Source organism: Tupaia chinensis, unplaced genomic scaffold (assembly GCF_000334495.1).
Source record: "Tupaia chinensis unplaced genomic scaffold, TupChi_1.0 Scaffold138098_1, whole genome shotgun sequence".
Classification (NCBI taxonomy): Eukaryota; Metazoa; Chordata; class Mammalia; order Scandentia; family Tupaiidae; genus Tupaia; species Tupaia belangeri.
Window position 1 is genome coordinate 190,316 of NW_006197997.1, and position 18,135 is coordinate 208,450.

General features: G+C 52.4%; 1 protein-coding gene across 1 annotated transcript in view; it reads right to left on the reverse strand.

Moving 5' to 3' along the window:
• The window catches only part of LOC102492922 (integrin alpha-9), a 198,560-nt gene extending 180,629 nt beyond the window's left edge, over nt 1–17,931 (reverse strand). Inside the window, exon 1 of the mRNA XM_027776804.1 lies at nt 17,684–17,931. Coding sequence (XP_027632605.1) covers nt 17,684–17,931 — 248 coding nt within the window. The remainder of the gene's footprint in view (nt 1–17,683) is intronic.
• Nucleotides 17,932–18,135: the final 204 nt, after the last annotated feature.

Below are 18,135 nucleotides of genomic sequence, written 5' to 3' on the forward strand. Positions count from 1 at the left end.
ATATATACACACACACACACACACAGAGAGAGAGAGAGAGATTAATTAGGGCTGGCAGTGGTTAAGTGCTGTGCATTGGGAGCTGGATCCCACATGGCCAACTGCAGTTCATACCCCAGTTCTAGCAGCTTGAAAACCATGCAGCAGGTGGTGTGGTGCTTAAGGCACTGGACTCCCATGTGGCTAACCTCAGTTCAAGTCCCTGACCCAGCGGCTTAAAAATCACACCAGTTGCATATGCGTGCCCAAATGCCAGGAGGAGAATGGAGAGGGGATTGCAATGTGGCCATCTCCCTGGGGGGTGACTTCTCACTTTCTCTCTTTCATGTGTCTAATGATGTGTCTCCGGTGAGTACACATGCTCGATGGCAAAAACCTAAGAAAGAAAGCAAACAAAAAAGAAACGCATGGTGTGTGCATGAATGCACACGCTCAAGGTCCTGATGGGACAGAGAAATGCAGGAAAAAGGACTGCAGTCCCTCACTCACAGGACTTTCTCGCTCTCTGCCTTGTGCATGTGCCCTCTAGCATTAAAAGAAAACAAAAAGATAGGAAATTTAGAGATGCCCCATCTCCCCTCTGTCATCCCCCCTCCTCCTCTTCCTATCACACAGACGACATGTACATTTAAGGAAGAAAGGGAGAAAAAAAAAAAAAAACGCAGTGTTGGATTATACAGACTGCCTCCTCTATTCCAGCGCAGAGGAGAGAAGAGTTTGCCCACTAACGGGACAAGAATGGTGCTAACTCTGCTCCTTCATGAACTGAGACGCCGCCCAGGGACAGGCCGTGATTAGCTGGGCCTTCCGTGGAGGGAAGAGAAGAAGACACCCTGCAGAGAGAGAAGGGGGGTCTGGGCCTGCACAGGTGCCCATCATGGGAGAGAGGGCAGTAAGTCCCCCCCCAGATGGCACACAAACAGCTCTGACTTAGGGTTCTATGCATTGTTTCTGGAATGTAGTCAACTGAAGAGCTATAGCAGAGGATACTGACCACCGTGAACCAGGCACGGTGTGTGCTGAGCCATGGGCCATTCGGAAAAGGTCTGTCCAATAAGACGTTAACAAAATCCATGGTGTCCAGAGGGTGGAAACACCCAGGCCCTGCTCACTGGGCCCAGAGCAGCTCCGCTTCTCCTGGTGCCTAGGAAGGAGATGGGGCTCCTCTCACAGGGGAAGTGGGTGCACTGTGAACTAGATCAACTCCTGCACACCTCGGGACGGAACGCTACCCACTAGGGGCCTGTGACGAGGTCTCTAGCAGAGGCGGACTGCTCCTGGACAGCAGCCAGCGCTGGAGAAAGCCAGCCCAGGCTCTCCTTGCTCCATGCTGAAAGCCACCTTGGTCTTGGAATCTCCGTCATTCACCCCAGCCTGGCCTCAGAGTGGCTCTGCTCCCCTCCCCACACTCAGCTGGGCACAGGGGTGGACAGAGGAGGCTACGAGTGGGATTCCCACAACAGCCGGCAGGGGCCAGGAGGCACACACATCCTGGCTCAGAGACACAGTGTCTGGGTCCACGGGAAAGTTGCATCATAATTCCCACTGTTCCTGTGCTCAACTCCTCAACATCCAGAACCTGAAAGATCCCGAGGATACAGAACCGGGGGGTCCATTCATTGGCGTACCCTTTGCGGGCCAGCCTTGGAGGGTCCGCATTTGCTTCTATGCAGAAAATGTGTATCTGAGGTGTGGGTGTGTGAAGCCAGGTCTCCTATAATAAGGGCACCTAAGCTGCTCTGCAGCCCTTCAGGAATTCCTGGGAGCACTCCTCCAGGGTCCTGCTAGGCAGATCACACCATCCTCTGGCCCTGCCATGGTGGCCCACAGCTGCAGGAGTACCATGCAGAAGCCTTTTTGAAATCTCGGCAAGCCTTCCCCAGACTACCCACACTGTCCACCTCACCCACACGGGGTAGGGCTGTCCGGCTCTTAGCTGCTCTAAACTCAAATGCATAATGACAAAGCCCCAAAGAAAAGAAAGCCACAGTAGGAGATCAATTTCCCCGCTCTTGCTGCTGGGGCTGAGCTCTAGAGCCGGGGCAGGTCAAGGGTCACTCTCCAGAATGCCAGTTGTTTTCACAGGTGAGAAGAATTAGCAGTTTGACAGCTCCACACTGCCCAAGGCGTCCTCAGCCTGCCCACAGGTCAGGCTCTAAGAGCCGGGAAGATAGAATGTCTCCTCCATGTGAGAGCCCCAAGGCGACAGGGCTGGGTCCGAGAGGTCCCACCACTCCCAATTTCCATCAGCATAATGAATGATTGCCACTAGAACTCACTTTGTTTTTATAAAATCACACACACCAAAAAACAAACAAACAAACAAACAAAACCACGGGTAAGAATTTGTCACATACAAGGGAAAGGAAACAGCTCCAAGAAGCCAGAAGCTGTCCCCCTATCCTGTCCCCAGACTGGCATGAGAACCCTGCAAATTCCAGGTTGTGTCACTGCTTCAAATCCAGACACAGATCGTAGGCTATCCAAGCAGGAAGGGACCCTGGAGAGCTTAATTCCCCGGTGCGGCTTCCTGCAGCCCAGATTCAAGACTGACCAGGCGAGTTATACATCAAAGCCCGACGCAGAGAAGGGGCCTGCTGAATTATTATTTCCTGCCAAGTCCAGGGTACTCAATGGTTCTCACAACAATGGCTGATCCAAACCCTGATAACAACCCTCAGGGTCAAACTTCTCATCAGCCAGACAGATGAGAAGCTTTTTCCCAAATCCTGTGTGATGGAAAAATGGAGTGAGAGATAAGGGCATGCGTGTGCACATGTGCAGACACCCGCAGGGGTGGCACCGGAGCACGGCTCGGAGCTGTGTTTACAGAACATCGCGGCTTCCTCCGCGGCCCGCTGCTCCTTTTTACCTAGGCTGGCGTCCAGCAGGGCCGCTGCGGCAGGCCGGCCGTGAGCGCGTTTTCTGAAGTTAATTCAGCGGGCTCAGGGCCAGGCGGATCCCGAGAGACAGAGCTCACAATGGCCCAGAGTTCAGGATGAGCCACTGACACGATGCCATCTGCTTTTTCTCTCATTATCCTCTGAGCTGCAGAGAGACATCCCAGCCACTTCAAACACACCCCCAAACCTCCCCTGGGACCCTGGACAATATGCCCTTCCTCTGTAGGGTTACCACATGAAAGGGTCCCCCAAGAGGCTCCCCCCAAATCATCAAGCTGATTCTCATCCTTGTTTGCTACTTCAAGTGCAGTCCTCAGGCCAGCAGCAAAAAGAACACCTGAAGCCTGACAGGAACGCAGAATCTCCATCTCCATCCCTAGACAGCTAAGTCAGAACATGTTTTCTTGGGACCAGCAGTTAGCGTAATGGCCATGTCGCTGGACTCCCATGTAGTCGACTGCAGTTCGAGTCCCGGACCTGGTGGCTTAAACTCACACCGGGCGCATCTGCGTGTGTGCCCGAGATCCAGGAGAGGAGAATGGAGGAAAAGGGATTGCAGCGTGGCCATCCCTCCTGGGGGGGGGTGATTGCTCGCTTTCTGTCTGTCTCTGTCTTTCTGGTGAGTGCACGCCCCCTATAGCAAAAACCTCTCCAAAAAAAAAAAAAAAAAAAGAACATGTTTTCTTATTAGAGGTTGTCTTAGGACATGTGTGCTCGCTGGGGAGAGAGACAGAGACAAAGACAGTGAAGGGAAAAGTGAGAAGTCACCCCCCAGGGGAGATAGCCACGCCGCAATCCCTTCCCCTCCAGGGATCTTGGGCATGCACATACACATGCATACACACATGCATATATGCACACGTGCCTGGCTTGAGTTTCAAGCAACTGGGTCTGGGACTCGAACCACGGCCAGCGGAGTAGGAGTCCAGCGACATAACTGCTATGCCATCTGCTGGCCCCAGAAACGTGTATTTTAACAAACTCTCCAGGCGATGCATGGTCTAAGAAGTACTCGAGCTGCAGAGCAGAGTCCCGTGAGAAGTGAAGCTCCCCTCCCATGCCCTCCGCATTCAAGACGCTGCAGAGACCAACGCCATCAGAGTCCTCTCATTAACTTGGGACTCGGTTTCTAATCGGGGCAACCAGCGTGTGCAGGCGCATAACAGTGTGCGGGTGCTGAGACAGGATTGTTGTGGGCAGGATCAAATTCAGTCTACACAGCAACCCAATAGAAGGTATAACTGTCATCCCCATTTTACAGATGGGGAAGCAGGAGGTCAGAGGTGGCCATGGGCACCGGCCCGACCCATGTATTGCTTAGATGCTGAGCTGCAGGTGCACCCGGCCGTCAAGCACGCAGCAGGTACTCGGAGTGCCCCCGGGGCCAGCTGCTCTTAGGTATGACCTCCCCAGAGCCTGAGGGAGGCCCTGCTGGCAGCCCTGAGGTTACAACGAGGATGAGGAAGTGGTGTCACATCCGAGGACAAACTTCTATTTGAACAGAAAGAAGCTTCTGTCCTCCCCATCAGGCTCAAAGGACCCAAGAGGTGAATTTCAATCACCTTCTTGCTTTTCTAAAACATCGGCCTCACTGGCCTGACGTCAATTAGATGCCTGCCCCTCTTCATCACAGACGTCCGTCGGATATGTGGCCCTTCCCTTCCTTTCCAGGGCAACCATGCTCGTGAGAGCCCGATTTCCTGCCCCAGGTAATCCTATCGGGCAGCTTCTCGGACATAGAATACACCACTGCAGGTGCAGAGCTGGGATTTGAGCCCAGGGCCTCTGTGTCCAAAGGAGTGTTCTTTCTGGTCCTCCCAAACTCTCTCCTAACCGTGGAGTTTAAATGCCCTCTGGTTTTCCATCAAAGCCACTTCCTCGTTCTCGTGTGTGGTCAGGCTGGCCCCAAAGCCTCCATTCCAGCACCCGCCCAGCTCTGAACAGGCCTCTCACTTCCGGTGGGCGATCTGCAGAGCAACCCTCAGGCAGCAAGTGTCAGAGAAGGGCTGAGCCACAGCCACCTCCCAGGGAAGGGCTGGGAATGGACAGTGTTTCACGGGCTCCTTCCCTCCCCGCAAATGCCACAGCAGTAATTCTGCAGGGCGAGATTACAACCGGAGGGAGCACAGCAGCGAGGGCTTCCAAACTTTAAACCCATTAGGTTTGCTTTCATGCATCTGACTCCAAAGCCAACGCTTCCCCCACGGACCCACGTTCTGGTTACACGAGGAGGTAATTCAATCACTGTGTGTCTACCGCAGAGAAACCCCAGGAATCGCTCCACATTTTTCTGGGCAGAAAGCAGCTGGTGGAGGGAGAGTTGGTGCCAAGGGAGCCACCTCTGACCACGCCAAACCCTTCGCTCCCACGGAGAAGGGACTCGCTAGGGACTAAGGCTTAGCCCACTGGAGCCATAGAACCTGCAAGTCCTCAGAAGCTCCTGTTTGGGAAAACTGAGGCAGTGAATAACTCCTGCTTTCTAGGGATTCAAAACTGTTCCACCTGGATTCTAAGCTTTGTGACCAAGTTACCCAGCGTGATGAAGAGTAGGGAGCACAAGCAGTAACACGGGTTCGAATCTTGCCTCTCCTACCATGCTGTGTGATCTCAGGTAAGTTTCTTGACCACTCTGAGCCTCAGTTTTCCTCCTTGAAAAGGAATTTAAAAGTACCTAAGGGTTCTTAATACTATTTAAGAGAATGTTTATAAAGTACTCAATGTGGTACTTGGTACAAAGTAGGTATTTAGAGAAATGTTTAGATGTGAGTGGTTGTAGGCTAAACAGAATGATACCCAACTCTTAGCAGCACCCCAGGATCTCACAGATCCTCAGAACCTTGGCCTCTTTCCCAGTGTGCTGAGCAGTACTCTATTCAGACTCTGAGCTGAGATCACAGCTATTCAGGGGTAGCCACCAATAATCGATTGCGAAAGTAGCCACACTTCTCGACCCTTCCCATACCCCTGCCTTTTTCAAAGTGACTTTGAAGCCTCTTCCATCGAGAGGTGAAATCTATTTCCTCCTCTAACGTGGTCTGGAGTTGTAACTTGCACCGGCCCACAGAATGCAGCATAGGGGCATGGAATAACTTCGGAGCTTAGGCCTCAAGAGACCATGCCTGCTTCCTATTGTTCTCCTGGCACCATGCCCAGCCACCACCTGCAGGAGCCCAGGCTAGCCTGTTGGAGAATGAAAGACACATGGAGTAGCGAGGAGCTCCCCCAGCTGCAGCCCTCCTCCAGTCAGCTAGCCAACCCGGTAGTTGACCACCGGTATGCATGAGAGAGCCCAGCTGAGAACAGAAGAGCCACCCAACTGAACACAGCCTGAACTGCCGACCACAGACTCATGAGCTAATAAACGGTGGTTGCTTTAAGGTGCTAGGTTTTGCAGTGGTTTGTTATGCCTCAATCCTGTGGTAACAGGAAACACACACGTCATCAATTCAGGGGATGCCACTTGTGAAGGGAACTGGACGGTGGTAAGGCCCATCACCCACTAATTGCTCCTGAGGCCAAGCCAATTATCCAGCTCTGCAGCTGAGAACTACGGCTAGGGCTCCTCTAGCCACCTGATCCCCTTTCCTTCCCCCAGAGGAATCTCATCACCAGCCAGGATGACAAACTTTTACTCAGGGCCATGACATGAGCCTGGCAGGGGGGTAGAAACAGCTCTGAAGAGTGTGCCAGCTCCTCTCCAGCTATGTGGTCTTAGACAAGTCTCCTGGCTGCTCTGACTCACCCTTTCCTTATGTCTGGAAGAAAGATAGTAAACGCATGATCCCCTCTCAGAGCAGTGGTGAGGCACAAAAAGAAATGCAGACAGCAAAGTGTCTGGGGGCCATGCACCCCAGGATGGGCAAGCATCCTTCACGTGCAAGACCAAGAACAGACAGGAATGCTTCCGAAAGAAGGCCCAGCTTATGTAGCACAGGGTAACACAGTGCCCAGCCTAGCTAGAGACCACGTGGCCAAGCACAAGGTCAGATCCCAGCTAGGCCTGCAAACACCCCAGGAGTCTGCACGTGGGCACGCAAGACCCTAAAGGGCTGGAGGGCTGGGGTAAGGGGATTACAGCATGACGAGACCCTCACAAGGATGCTTTGTCTGTCTCCGCCTTTCACATGCACCTTATCATTAAACAATAATAAAAAGAAGAGAAAAAAAATGCTTCCAAAATAGCATCAGAGCATGTCTTCTTCCTCCTTTGAAACCTAAAACCTTGAACACGGCTTGATGAGGGGGAGGGAGGGCACCACGGCTGACCGTGAGAAGGTCAGATGAGAATTAAATCAGGCTCACCTGGTTTCAAATCCCAGCTCTGCAGTTTCCTTGCTGGGTGACCTTGGACAAGTGACTTGGCTTCTCTGTGTCTCAGCAGTAGTAGCCCTGCTGCATCAGGGTGACTGTGGATAGCACCCCCGGCTGACAGGAAGCACCAGTGAAAGGCTGACAGTAAGTCATTCCTACCCTGGGAACCCAAGATCCCAGTAGGAGGAGGGAGGGAGAGAGGGAAGGAGGGAGAGGGGTTCGAGCCCTACCAGAAAATGCTGAGGCAGAGAATGAAATTGGGGCTTCCGTGACTTACTGAGTCCTACCAGGCCCCAGCTGCCCTGTCAGGGAGCAGAAGTTCCTTAGAGGCTGCTGCCCTGGCCTGGGGTCTGGGGTCTGGGGTCTGGGCAGATGCTCCAACAGGAGGCCGATGGAGGAGGAGGCGTGGCACACCCAAAGCATCAAATGAACATTAAAATCCGTGGGAGGGGGCCCAGCCAGTGCCATGGTGGTTCAGGCGACTGCGTCCCACACACCCAACTGCACGATTCAAGTCCTGACCTCAGTGGCTTGAGAAACACGCTGGGAGCATGCGCATGTGTGCCCGAAATCCCGAGAGGAGAATGGACAAGCGACTGCGGCATGGCCGTCTCCCCTAGGGGTGCTTCTCACCTTCCTCTGTCTCTCTCTCCCTCTCTTTGTAAAGAGCACATAAGCCCTGTAGCAAAATAATTTTTTTAAAAAATCCACAGGGGAAGCTGGAGACTGTACAGGCTCAGGCTCAGGCTCAGCTCCTGGGCTGACCTGAAAGGCCAGGCACGGCTGTGAGCACCTAGAATCCTAGCTAACTCGGAGGCTGGGGCGGGAGGATCAAGACACAGCAGGACCCTGTCAAAAATGCCTATTTCAGGGATCAGCAGTTAGGGTAATGGCTATGTCGCTGGACTCCCATGTAATCGACTGTGGTTTGCATCCCGGACCCGGTAGCTTAAAACTCACGCTGGGCATGTGTGCATGCGTGCCCAAGATCCCGAGAGGAAAATGGAGGAGAAGGGAATGTGGTGTGGTCATCCCCCCTGGGGGGGGTGATTTCTCGCTTTCTGTCTCTGTCTCTCTATCTGGCGAGTGCACATCTCCTATAGCAAAAACCTCTCAAAAAAAAAAAAAAAAAAAAAAAAAAAAAGCCTATTTCAGGCTGGCAGATGGCATGGTGAAGGCGCTGGACTCCCACATGGCTGAACACAGTTCGAGCCCCAGACCTGATGGCTTGCTTTCTCACTTTCCCTTTCTCTGTCTCTTTGATCCAATTAAAAAATTATAAATAAAATACATAATTCTTTTTTAAATACTTCTCTCTCTCTCATAAAGGAAAAGTACCCAATGAGTAGAGCAAGCTATAGACATCAAAGAGATCTAAGCAGAACTAAGTAACTGCCTTCATGTCTTCCTGTCACCCCAAAGGGTGCTACCAAGACACTTCTGCTCCTGTAATTCCACAGATCTTCCAGGGCAGGACATGGAATCCCCAAAGTCAGACTCCTGACTTCTTAGGGAACAGGCAGGCAGGGTGGGCAGTGGCATGGACAGTGCTCTGCTGGCCTGTGGCCATGGGGCTTGGGCAGAGAATGCTTCCATGCCTCAGTTTCCCCCTGTGAGTAGGGATAAAGGGATAGCCAGCTGTTAGACTAAATGTTTATGACCCCCCTCAAAATTCACAAGTTGAGGGGTCGGGAGGGAGTATAGTGGTTGGGGCGCTGGACTCCTACATGGCCAACTGTGGTTCAAGTTTCAGACCTGGAGGCTTGCTTTCTCGCTTTCTCTCCTCTCTCTCCTCTCTCTCCTCTCTCTCCTCTCTCTCCTCTCTCTCCTCTCTCTCCTCTCTCTCTCTCTCTCTCTCTGGTGTGCATATGTGCCCTAGATCAAATTTTAAAATAATAAAAAAATATGTTCCCTAGATCAAATTTTAAAATAATAAAAAAATTAAGGATTTTTTAAGAAATCACATGTTGAGGAACCAGCAGATGGCTTAATGGTTACATTGCTGGACTCCCAACTAGTCGACCACGGTGTGAGCCCTGGACCCAGGTGGCTTGAAACTCACAGTGGGCACATGTGTGTGCCCAAAACCCCCAGAGGGGATCAGAGAAGGGATTGCAGCATGGTCATCCCCCCTCAGGGGTGATTTCTTGCTTTCTGTCTACCTGTCTCTCTCTCTCGGAGAATGCATGTGCCCTACAGCAAAAATCTCAAAAACAAAACAAAACAAAACAAAAAAATCACATGTTGAAATCCTCACCTCAAAGTGGTCGTGTTAAGAGGTGGGGCCTTTGGGAAGTGATTAGGTCACGAGGGTGAAGTTCTCATGAGTAGAATTAGTGGTCCTCCTTCCCCAGGGCACTTGTGATCATGGGAGACAGACAGAAAGACAAACCAAGACAGAGAAAGAGGAAGAAAACACCCCCAAAGGGGCATGGTCATGCCACAATCCCTTTCCTTCCATCTCTCCCTCCTTTCAGGATTCTGGGCATGCACATACATGTGCCCAGTGGTTTCTCAAACCACCAGGTTCCAGGACTCAAACCATGAAGTTGGCCATGTGGGATGCAGCTACCTTAACCACCAGGCCAGAGAGCCAGCCAATGCCCTTGTAAAAGCAGCCCCGGAGAGCTCCCTGTCTGTTGCCATGGAAGGTGAGTGAGCAGACGGCCACCCACAAACCAGGAAGAGAGCCCTTCCCAGACTCCTCTCTTCTGGGGCCTTCATCTTGGACTTCCCAGCCTCCAGAACCATGAATAAACATCTATGGTTTATAAGCCACCCAACCTATGGCAATTCATAACAGCAGCCTGAACAGACTAAGACAGAGGTCAGCTACCCTGAGTGTCAGCGGCATTACAGGAGCTGAGCTGAATAGAGCGTACAGAATAGCACTTGACATATACAAAGTGACTCAGAAGGTACATTGTCGTCACTGTTGCTCATTTAAACTCACAACAGGGGTCTTCTTTGCTCTCCTAAAAAGCAGTCCTGGGGGATCAAGGGAGACTTTGATTTCAAAGATTAGATTTCTCCCCATCTTGGACTCACTTCTTCCTCAGGCTCCCTCTGGCTAAAAGAGAGGTCAGGTTAAAGCATTTCATCCTGCCTTGGTTGGTCTCCAAATCCACTTGGCTAAAAGGATCTGTAGTTCAGAGTGCATGAGCACTCAATGTAAGGTAGTGCTCCCTGCCTCTGAAATCCCTCACCCACGACTTCTGACATCAGGAAGAGATACCCTGGGGGACCAGCAGCTGGCGTAATGGCTGTGTCGCTGGACTCCCATATAGTCAACCGCAGTTCAAGTCCTGGACCCGGTGGCTTAAACTCACGCCAGGCGCTTCTGCGTGCGTGCCCAAGATCCCGAGAGGAGGAGAAGGGATTGCGGTGTAGCCATCCCTCCTAGGGGGTGATTTCTCACTTTCTGTCTGTCTCCGTCTTCTGGTAAGCGCACGCATCCTATAGCAAAAAACTCTGCAAAAAAAAAAGACGAAAAAAAAAAAAAAAAAAAAAAAAAAAGAAAAAGAAAAAGAAAAGACACCCCGGGGGTCAGCTGGCAGCAAGAAAGCTCTAGAGTCTGTCTCTAGGCCAGTTACAGCAGCCCCACCAACAACCCCGATGCTCCCCACGCCAATTACAATACGGTCGAGTCCCTTTACTGCTCTTTCTCCTGTTTCTAATACCCGAGCATTGGCAATATCAGAGTCTGGATAATGTAACAGAACAGAGGCCTGTGTACATCATGCCTTAGGGGTCCAAGGTCCAGGGACCACCTCTGGCAGGGCCATCTGGCTGCCTTGCAATGTGGTGGTGGGCAGGACAGCGGCCTGTGTTCCACGTGACGGTCCTGGTCTCATTCCCTCTCCTCGCAAACCCACAAGGAGTCAGTTTGGGGCCTTGCCTTAATCAATCATTTCATCGCTCCAAAGGTCCTGTCTTATAATACCATGTCCTTTCGTTTTGTTTTTAGGTTTTTGCCACAGGGCAAGCGCATTCACCAGAGACAGACAGAAAAAGGAAAAGAGAGAAATCACCCCATTTTGGGGGGTGGCCACATCACAATCCCTTCTCCTCTTGGGATCTGGGGCACCCATGCATACGGGCCTGGCATGATTTTCAAGCTGCCAAGTCCGAGACTCGAACTGTGGTCAGTCACAGGTGATTCAGTCTCCTCTCAACGCCTTCACAATCAAACTTGAGCACGGGAATGAATACTTGGAGGACATAAATCGCAGCACAGAAGGACGAGTAAGACACTACGACCCCCAGCCATGGCTGCAGACAGAGAAGCACACCTCGTACCCTAACACAGAAGTCAGCGCAGTGGGCTCCAGGGCTGCCCCTGGGGGAAGGCAGTGTGCCACCTCGTGACATGCAGCGGCAACCCCTCTGGGATCTGCTGCAAGGATTGCACTGAGGAAAACTCCTCTCAGGCAGCCCCAGCCAGCAGCCAGCCAGGGCAGAGGACAGCCCTTCCTGCTCACTGGTCCCTGCTGTCAGGTCTGTGTCGCACCCCAAGACTTCCCTGTCCAATCTGACTTCTTCCCCTTCTCGCTCTCGTCCCCCCAACACACACAATTCTCCTACATGCCTACCTGTCCCTGCATCTGCTTCTGAGAAGATGCAAACTGAAGCACCCCCTCCCCCCCCAAAATGTGCATTGCTCTCTAGCCTGGGGTGGGCCTTGAACAAGGCACGGAACTCAGTAAGCCTCACTTCCCCAACTAACACACTGCAAACCACCCACCAGGGTGTCTCCAAGATTCAGCTAAAGAGTACTATGTCTGTGAAAACACCTGACCACTTGAAGGTGTTCAGAAAACAAATACCTGATGGAATTTCTTCCTTTAGTTTTGCTACAGGGCATTCATGCTCACTGGAGAATGACAGGGACAGACAGAGAAGGGAGATGGAAAAGCACCCCCCTCATGGGGAATGGTCACACTGCAGTCCCTTCTCCTTCGTGTCCCCTTTCAGGATTTTGGACACACATGCCCAGTGTGTTTTTTAAGCCACTAGATCTGGGACTCAATCCACACAGCTGGCCACGTGGGAGCCCTGAAGGTGCTGGAATTCATTTTGATTTGTAAAGTTATATGCAACTCTCCTGAAAGCAAATCATTTCAAAAATACTTGGGCTGCTTTTAGTAAGTGTGAAAACATTTTCTTCAGGACAAATTACGATAGAAGTTATCAGAAGGACAGCCTTTCCTGGAGAGCAGCAAGTCCCTGGGGAACCAGAGCGGGCCTTTCACACTCTCACGCTCGGGGCTGTTAACGGCTGCATGAGACAAGGCCAGTCTCCTTGCCCTGGAAGGTTCTCCCCTGGGTAAGGCAGCTGCCTCCCCTAGTCCGTGTTCAGCACCAGCTCAGGAAACAGCACCCTCGCCAGCTTCTCCAGATCTTCAGGGAAACACCCCAGAAACTTCGGTAAGATGAGTCCCCACAGAACTCAAACCTTCTGTGTTGTCCCTTCCCAAGTGCTTGAAAAAGAGCTGTCTGCAGGGTGAGGGCCAGAAAGAAGATCTGAAAATGTCATTTCCAGAAAATGAGGAAGTGGGGCGACACTGTCCCCTCGAAGCCTGGCATGGGATGGGGAACTCAGCAAAGATGTCCCCTATGGAGTTCTGAGAAGGCGGGGCTGCTGTCACAGCAAGGCCCACGGTATCAGCCTACCCCTGCCTAAACCTCCCCGCTTCACTGAAGTCTCTCTCGGCCCCTCTGTAAAGCCCACGAGTGCCGGAGGACAGGCCTCCCATCAGAGCCTCCAATATCTCTATTTTTGCCTAACACATAAAACCAGAACCCCACAACCTTCTCACCCGCCAGACTGGGAGCGGATTTTTTCATCCCTGAGTCTCCAGCCCTTAAAAGCAGGCACCTCAGTATGTTATGAATGGGAAGAGCACGCAAACTCTTCAACAGTTCCTAGCTTTCCATTCGATATAAGCACCCCCATTTCACTTTAATACCCAGCTAAGCCAATGGTTGAGTCTTCTTATGCCTCCTTGGGGTCCTGCCTGGCTCTCTAAGACCCAAACACTGCTTTAAACCCAGGCTGTCCAGTGGGACCTTCTTCTCTGAGAGAAGCCACCAGCCTCTGCAGTTACAGAGCATCAGAAAGAGGCTAGTGCCACCGGGGAACAGAACAGCTCCTTACACTTGGTGTTAGTGACTTTTGGTTTAAATAGCGGTCACTCCGGCTAGTGGTGACTGCATGGCGCAGCTCGCTGGAACTGGCTGGCTTGTTTATCTTGTCCATTTCCCCCGGAGCCGTAATACAAACCGAGGCTGTTATGTCTTCCCTGGCTCCGAATCGCCCCTATTCCTCACTGAAGGATGCTCTGACAACCTCAACAAAGCAAAAAGCCAAGCACGTCTTCCATTTCCGACCACTTGCTGGGGCCTGAGGACGGCCTCTTGCATCCCAGGAGAGGGGGGGCAGGAAGCACGTCGCCAGAAAGGAAGCCATGCACCCAAGCACTTCGGACTCCAGGGCGTCTGGGGCAGAGGCGGCAGCGGGGAGGGGACGGGAAGGGAGGGGTGTGAAGACACCCAGCGGGGGTGCACACCGGCCAGCCGGATTTATTTATATCACAGGGTGCTACAGTTGTCGGCCCTGCAGCTGAGGACCTGGTTCGTGCCTAATGGGAGGGGACAGAAATCGGCTTTGTCCATGTTCCCTGGCACCTACTCCTGTCACTCGAAGGATGCCAGAAGACTCGGGTGGGGTGGGGTGCAGGACAGAGGGGGAAGCTAGCACTGTCTGGGTGTCGCTGGAAAGAAGGAAATTGAGTCACTTGCATGTTCGCATCCAAAATGATACAGATGTCATGTGTAGTATTGCCTAGAACATTCTGGTCCGTCTAGCCATGGGGCAATTCTCACTACCCAGAGCATGGTGACAGAGAGGCCACTCACGTAAGCACTGAGGGAAGCTGGTCTGGAGGCTCTGTTCTCAGTGTGACATGGCTACAGATGCTGGGCTCAGCCCCCAGGGATCAGAGAAGCAGGATAACCTACACCCCTTATAGGGAAATCTAACCCCCCATGACAATTTTGGTTTACAAAGAATTTATAGTAATGCTCAGTTAAGGGATCACAGTTGAAGTACTCATTCCAGAAACAGAGCACACACACCTGAGATCAGCACCTGAGCGCTCTCAACACAGGAACCCTCAGCTCCGCCACCTGCCGAGCACGCACTGCCCCTTCCAGCACATTCTCCCGGATCCCTGGCCCCACACACATCCTTCCTCCTGTACTCCAGGTGGAATGAGTTAACTAGAATAAAGCAAATGTCCACAGCTACAAAATACTGAATTAAGTAAGAGTAATTTCTCCCAGGACCAGCAGATGGCGTAATGGTTAGGTCGCTGGTCTCCCACACGGCCAACTATGGTTCGAATCCCAGACCCAGTGGCTTCAAACTCACGCTGGGCACACGTGCACGCATGCCCAAAATCCCAAGAGGAGGATGGAGAAGGGATGGTGGTGTGGCCATCCCCCAGGGGGGTGATTTCTCCCTTTCTGTCTGTCTCTCTGGAGAATAAATGCACCCTATAGCAAAAATCTCTTAAAAAAAAAAAAAAGTAATTTCTTCCAGAAAGACCCATGACACGAAGCTTAATTAAACCATTCTTTTTCTTCTCCTGTCTTTATTGCTTACATCCCTCATCCATTTTGATCACTTGTGATCACTTTACATCCCCTGCCCCCAACCCATGGAGGTTTCTAGACTCTTCCATTGCCCCCAAAGCAGCCATTTGCCAAACCACCCCACAACTCCTGCCTGAATAGATGAGTGTATTTCTCTAAAGCACACAGTTCGGCTTCACAGCACTTTGGTCATACACAGACAATTCCTTAGAACTTTCATCCTCTCTGACCAGCAATCCTAAGCCCAGGGATTTATTTAAAGGAAATAATTAAGGATGTCCGCAAGACTGAATTACAAGGATGTTTACTCCTGCTGCTGTTTATAATCATGAATAATTGGAAACAACCCACGCATCCCCCAGGCAGGGCTAAAAGACCCAGGGTTCAGGACTGCCTAGTGGTAAGAGACCAACAATTAGTCAATCAACCAACCCCAGAGCTGAAAGTTAAGATTTCACAGAACCTCAATCTTAGAAATGTATGACAATTACCCTTAAAAAAATTAACACCAAATTATGAATATAAACTAGGCCAAAGGTCTTGGTAGGGGCTGTGCATGTGAGGGAAACCTTTGGCTTAAGGTTTATTGGTCTCACGGTAAATCTAGCCTTTAGAGAAAAGAAAGAAAAAGATGTTGGAAGTCTTGTTTCAAAGGCTGTATCTAAACCATTACCATCAACAGCAGAGAACACTCAAAGTCTAACACGAAGAATATGAGGGGGAAGAAAAAAAAATATTGAAAGGAAATTACTTGAAAAAAAAAGCAGCAAGAGAAAAGAAATCAAGAGGCAGAAATGAAGGAAAAGTTACGGCAGGGTGGGGGGGGGGGGGATTTGCCTTAAAGAGATTTCAGTAATGTGTAGTCGCTGTCTGACACGCAGCAGGGACAATCTAATACGCAGAGCAGAGGGGCTCGGTGTCGGAACGAGAGGCGACACTGATGTGACCAGCAGCTCAACAGCATGGGTCCCCATGGGTCCTGAAATATCTGTCCCACAGGTCTGCTGGCAGTAAAGCCATGATCAGAATTACCGCCCAGCTCCACACCCCTCCCAGCCATTTACCCCGGGTGCCAAGTTTAAGGACAGGCCGTCTTTTTTTATACTTGCCAAATCTACCCGGGTCACATGGCTTTTCTCCATGCTCTCTGTAACGCCTTTACTCTCGACTCTTAACCCTACCAGGTTATTCGCCAGCTGGAGGGACCCTGACCTGTGGTCCATCCAAATTCAGGTAACGGGGGCCTGGCACCTCTCCTCCGGCCACTCAAGAGCTCCAGGGCACACCAGCCCTGCAGGTGACACGCAGTGTCCCAGCCACTCACCTGCCTGTCCTCTGCAGCCCCGTACCCACCCAGCCTCTGTATTTCTGACAGCTCTCCCATATGCTTGGTGCTAAGGTCAGTCTGGGATGCCCCACACACACATCGGACTCTGGGATATATCCTCCAATAGCTTCAGCCCACGCTGTGTTCTGTGCTCAAGCCAAAGCCTACACTGGACCCCAAGTCTGAAGGACCTAGAGAAGGCATTTGGTGGGCTTTGTTATTTTAAAGGGGACTTAAATGGGGCCAGCAGATGGTATAGTGGTTAAGGTTCTGAATTCCCACATGGCCAATCATGGTTCAAGTCCTGGACCCAGCACCTTGTAAATCACACTGGATGCATGTGCGTGTATGCCCCAAATCCCAAGAGAATGGAGGAGAAGGGATTATGGTGTGGCTGTTCTCCTGGGGGTAAGGGGGTTGTGATTTCTCACTTTCCCTGTCTCTTTCTCTCGGGCAAGCACACATGCCCTCTAACCAAAAAAAAAAAAAAAAAAAAAAAAAATCTAAAAAGAGGGGGGAAGACTTGGTGGAGCTAGCAGGTGGCATGGTGGTTAAGGCACTGGACTCCCACATGGACAAGTGCAGTTTGAGTCCCAGAACCAGAAGCTTGAGAATCAGGCTGGGTCTGTGCAGACGGGCCCAGAGTCCTGGGAGGAGAAGGGACTGAGGTGTAGCCATCTCCCCCAGGGGTGTGATTTCTCATTTCCCTCTGTCTCTGGGGGGGGGGGGGGGGATAAAATAAAATAAAAATGGTGGGATAGTGGCTGACAAGCACAGGAATCAACAGTGTGGTCTGTGATTGGAAACTCAGGAACTGGAATAAACGTTAGGCAGGGTGATGTTGAACCCCACAAGAACTACCAAGGACTCTGAAACCCGGTCTACCGGAGACGGCTGTCCCAAACAGCATGGCCCTTAACCCACTGGCTGGTCATGCAGCCTCCTCTTCCAGGAAGGCTTGAGGACTGGATCCACATCCTTCTCCACGCACCTCTGTCCAGTTCCGGCAGCGACTCTCACGTAAGGACACGCTGAGAACACAGCATCACTGACCCAAGCCTCCCCGTCGGACACCCTAAGGATGTGCACACCGTGACAGCCCAAGAAGCCAGTCTGGGACTAGGCGCTGCCAGGCCCCAAGGAGGCATGAGATGGGGCAGGACCCACCGCCAAGCCTAACTCTCTCCAAGGAAGGGGAGTGTTGGTTTAGCCCCCCTCTCATTCCGGGGACGTGGCCAATGAGGGCACGGATCTCCTAACAGCTTTTGTGCTCAGGCTCGGCACCCCTTAGCTGAGGGTGCTTAAGGAGAGCCCTGGCTCTATCTTCCAGATCCCCCCCTCAGGGGTTCTAGGAGGCACCTGGACCCTCGACCTATACGGAAGCACACCCCTTTCCCGAACATTCTAGGGCTGTCTCCACGCCGCCGAGGGGTCCCTGTAAACCGAGAACCAGGCTCCAAAAGAGACACCCAGCAGTCCCACCGACCTTGTCACTGGGACCACCACCCTCCTTTCCTGCACCCAGAGCCTCAGCTCCGCTTCCGCAGGGGGCCTGATGCGGGTGGAGGCGCCCTGGGGACCCCAGGCCCCCTGCCTCTGGGGCGCCCCATTCTCCCACGCACACGCAGTCCGGTCCCCTCGCATCTCCGAGTCCCCGATTCTTGCACGGAGAGGTGTGCGAGAGGCTGCAAGCCGTCCCCGAGAGCTCCCCGACTCGGGAGGTGGGGTGTGCATCTCGAGCGCGGGTCTCCCCGGGGCCCCGCGGGTTCGGGATGCAACTAAGCCCGAGGCAGACGAGCCAAGTTACTTCGCGCTGGACGGAGTGCAGCGAGTCTGGCTGGGAGGCCGCGGGCGCAGCTCGGAGGATCTCCCTGCACGCGCCGGCTGGGCCCCGGGGAAGCGCCGGGCCGGCCCCTCGGCCTCGGGGCGCGGACCGGG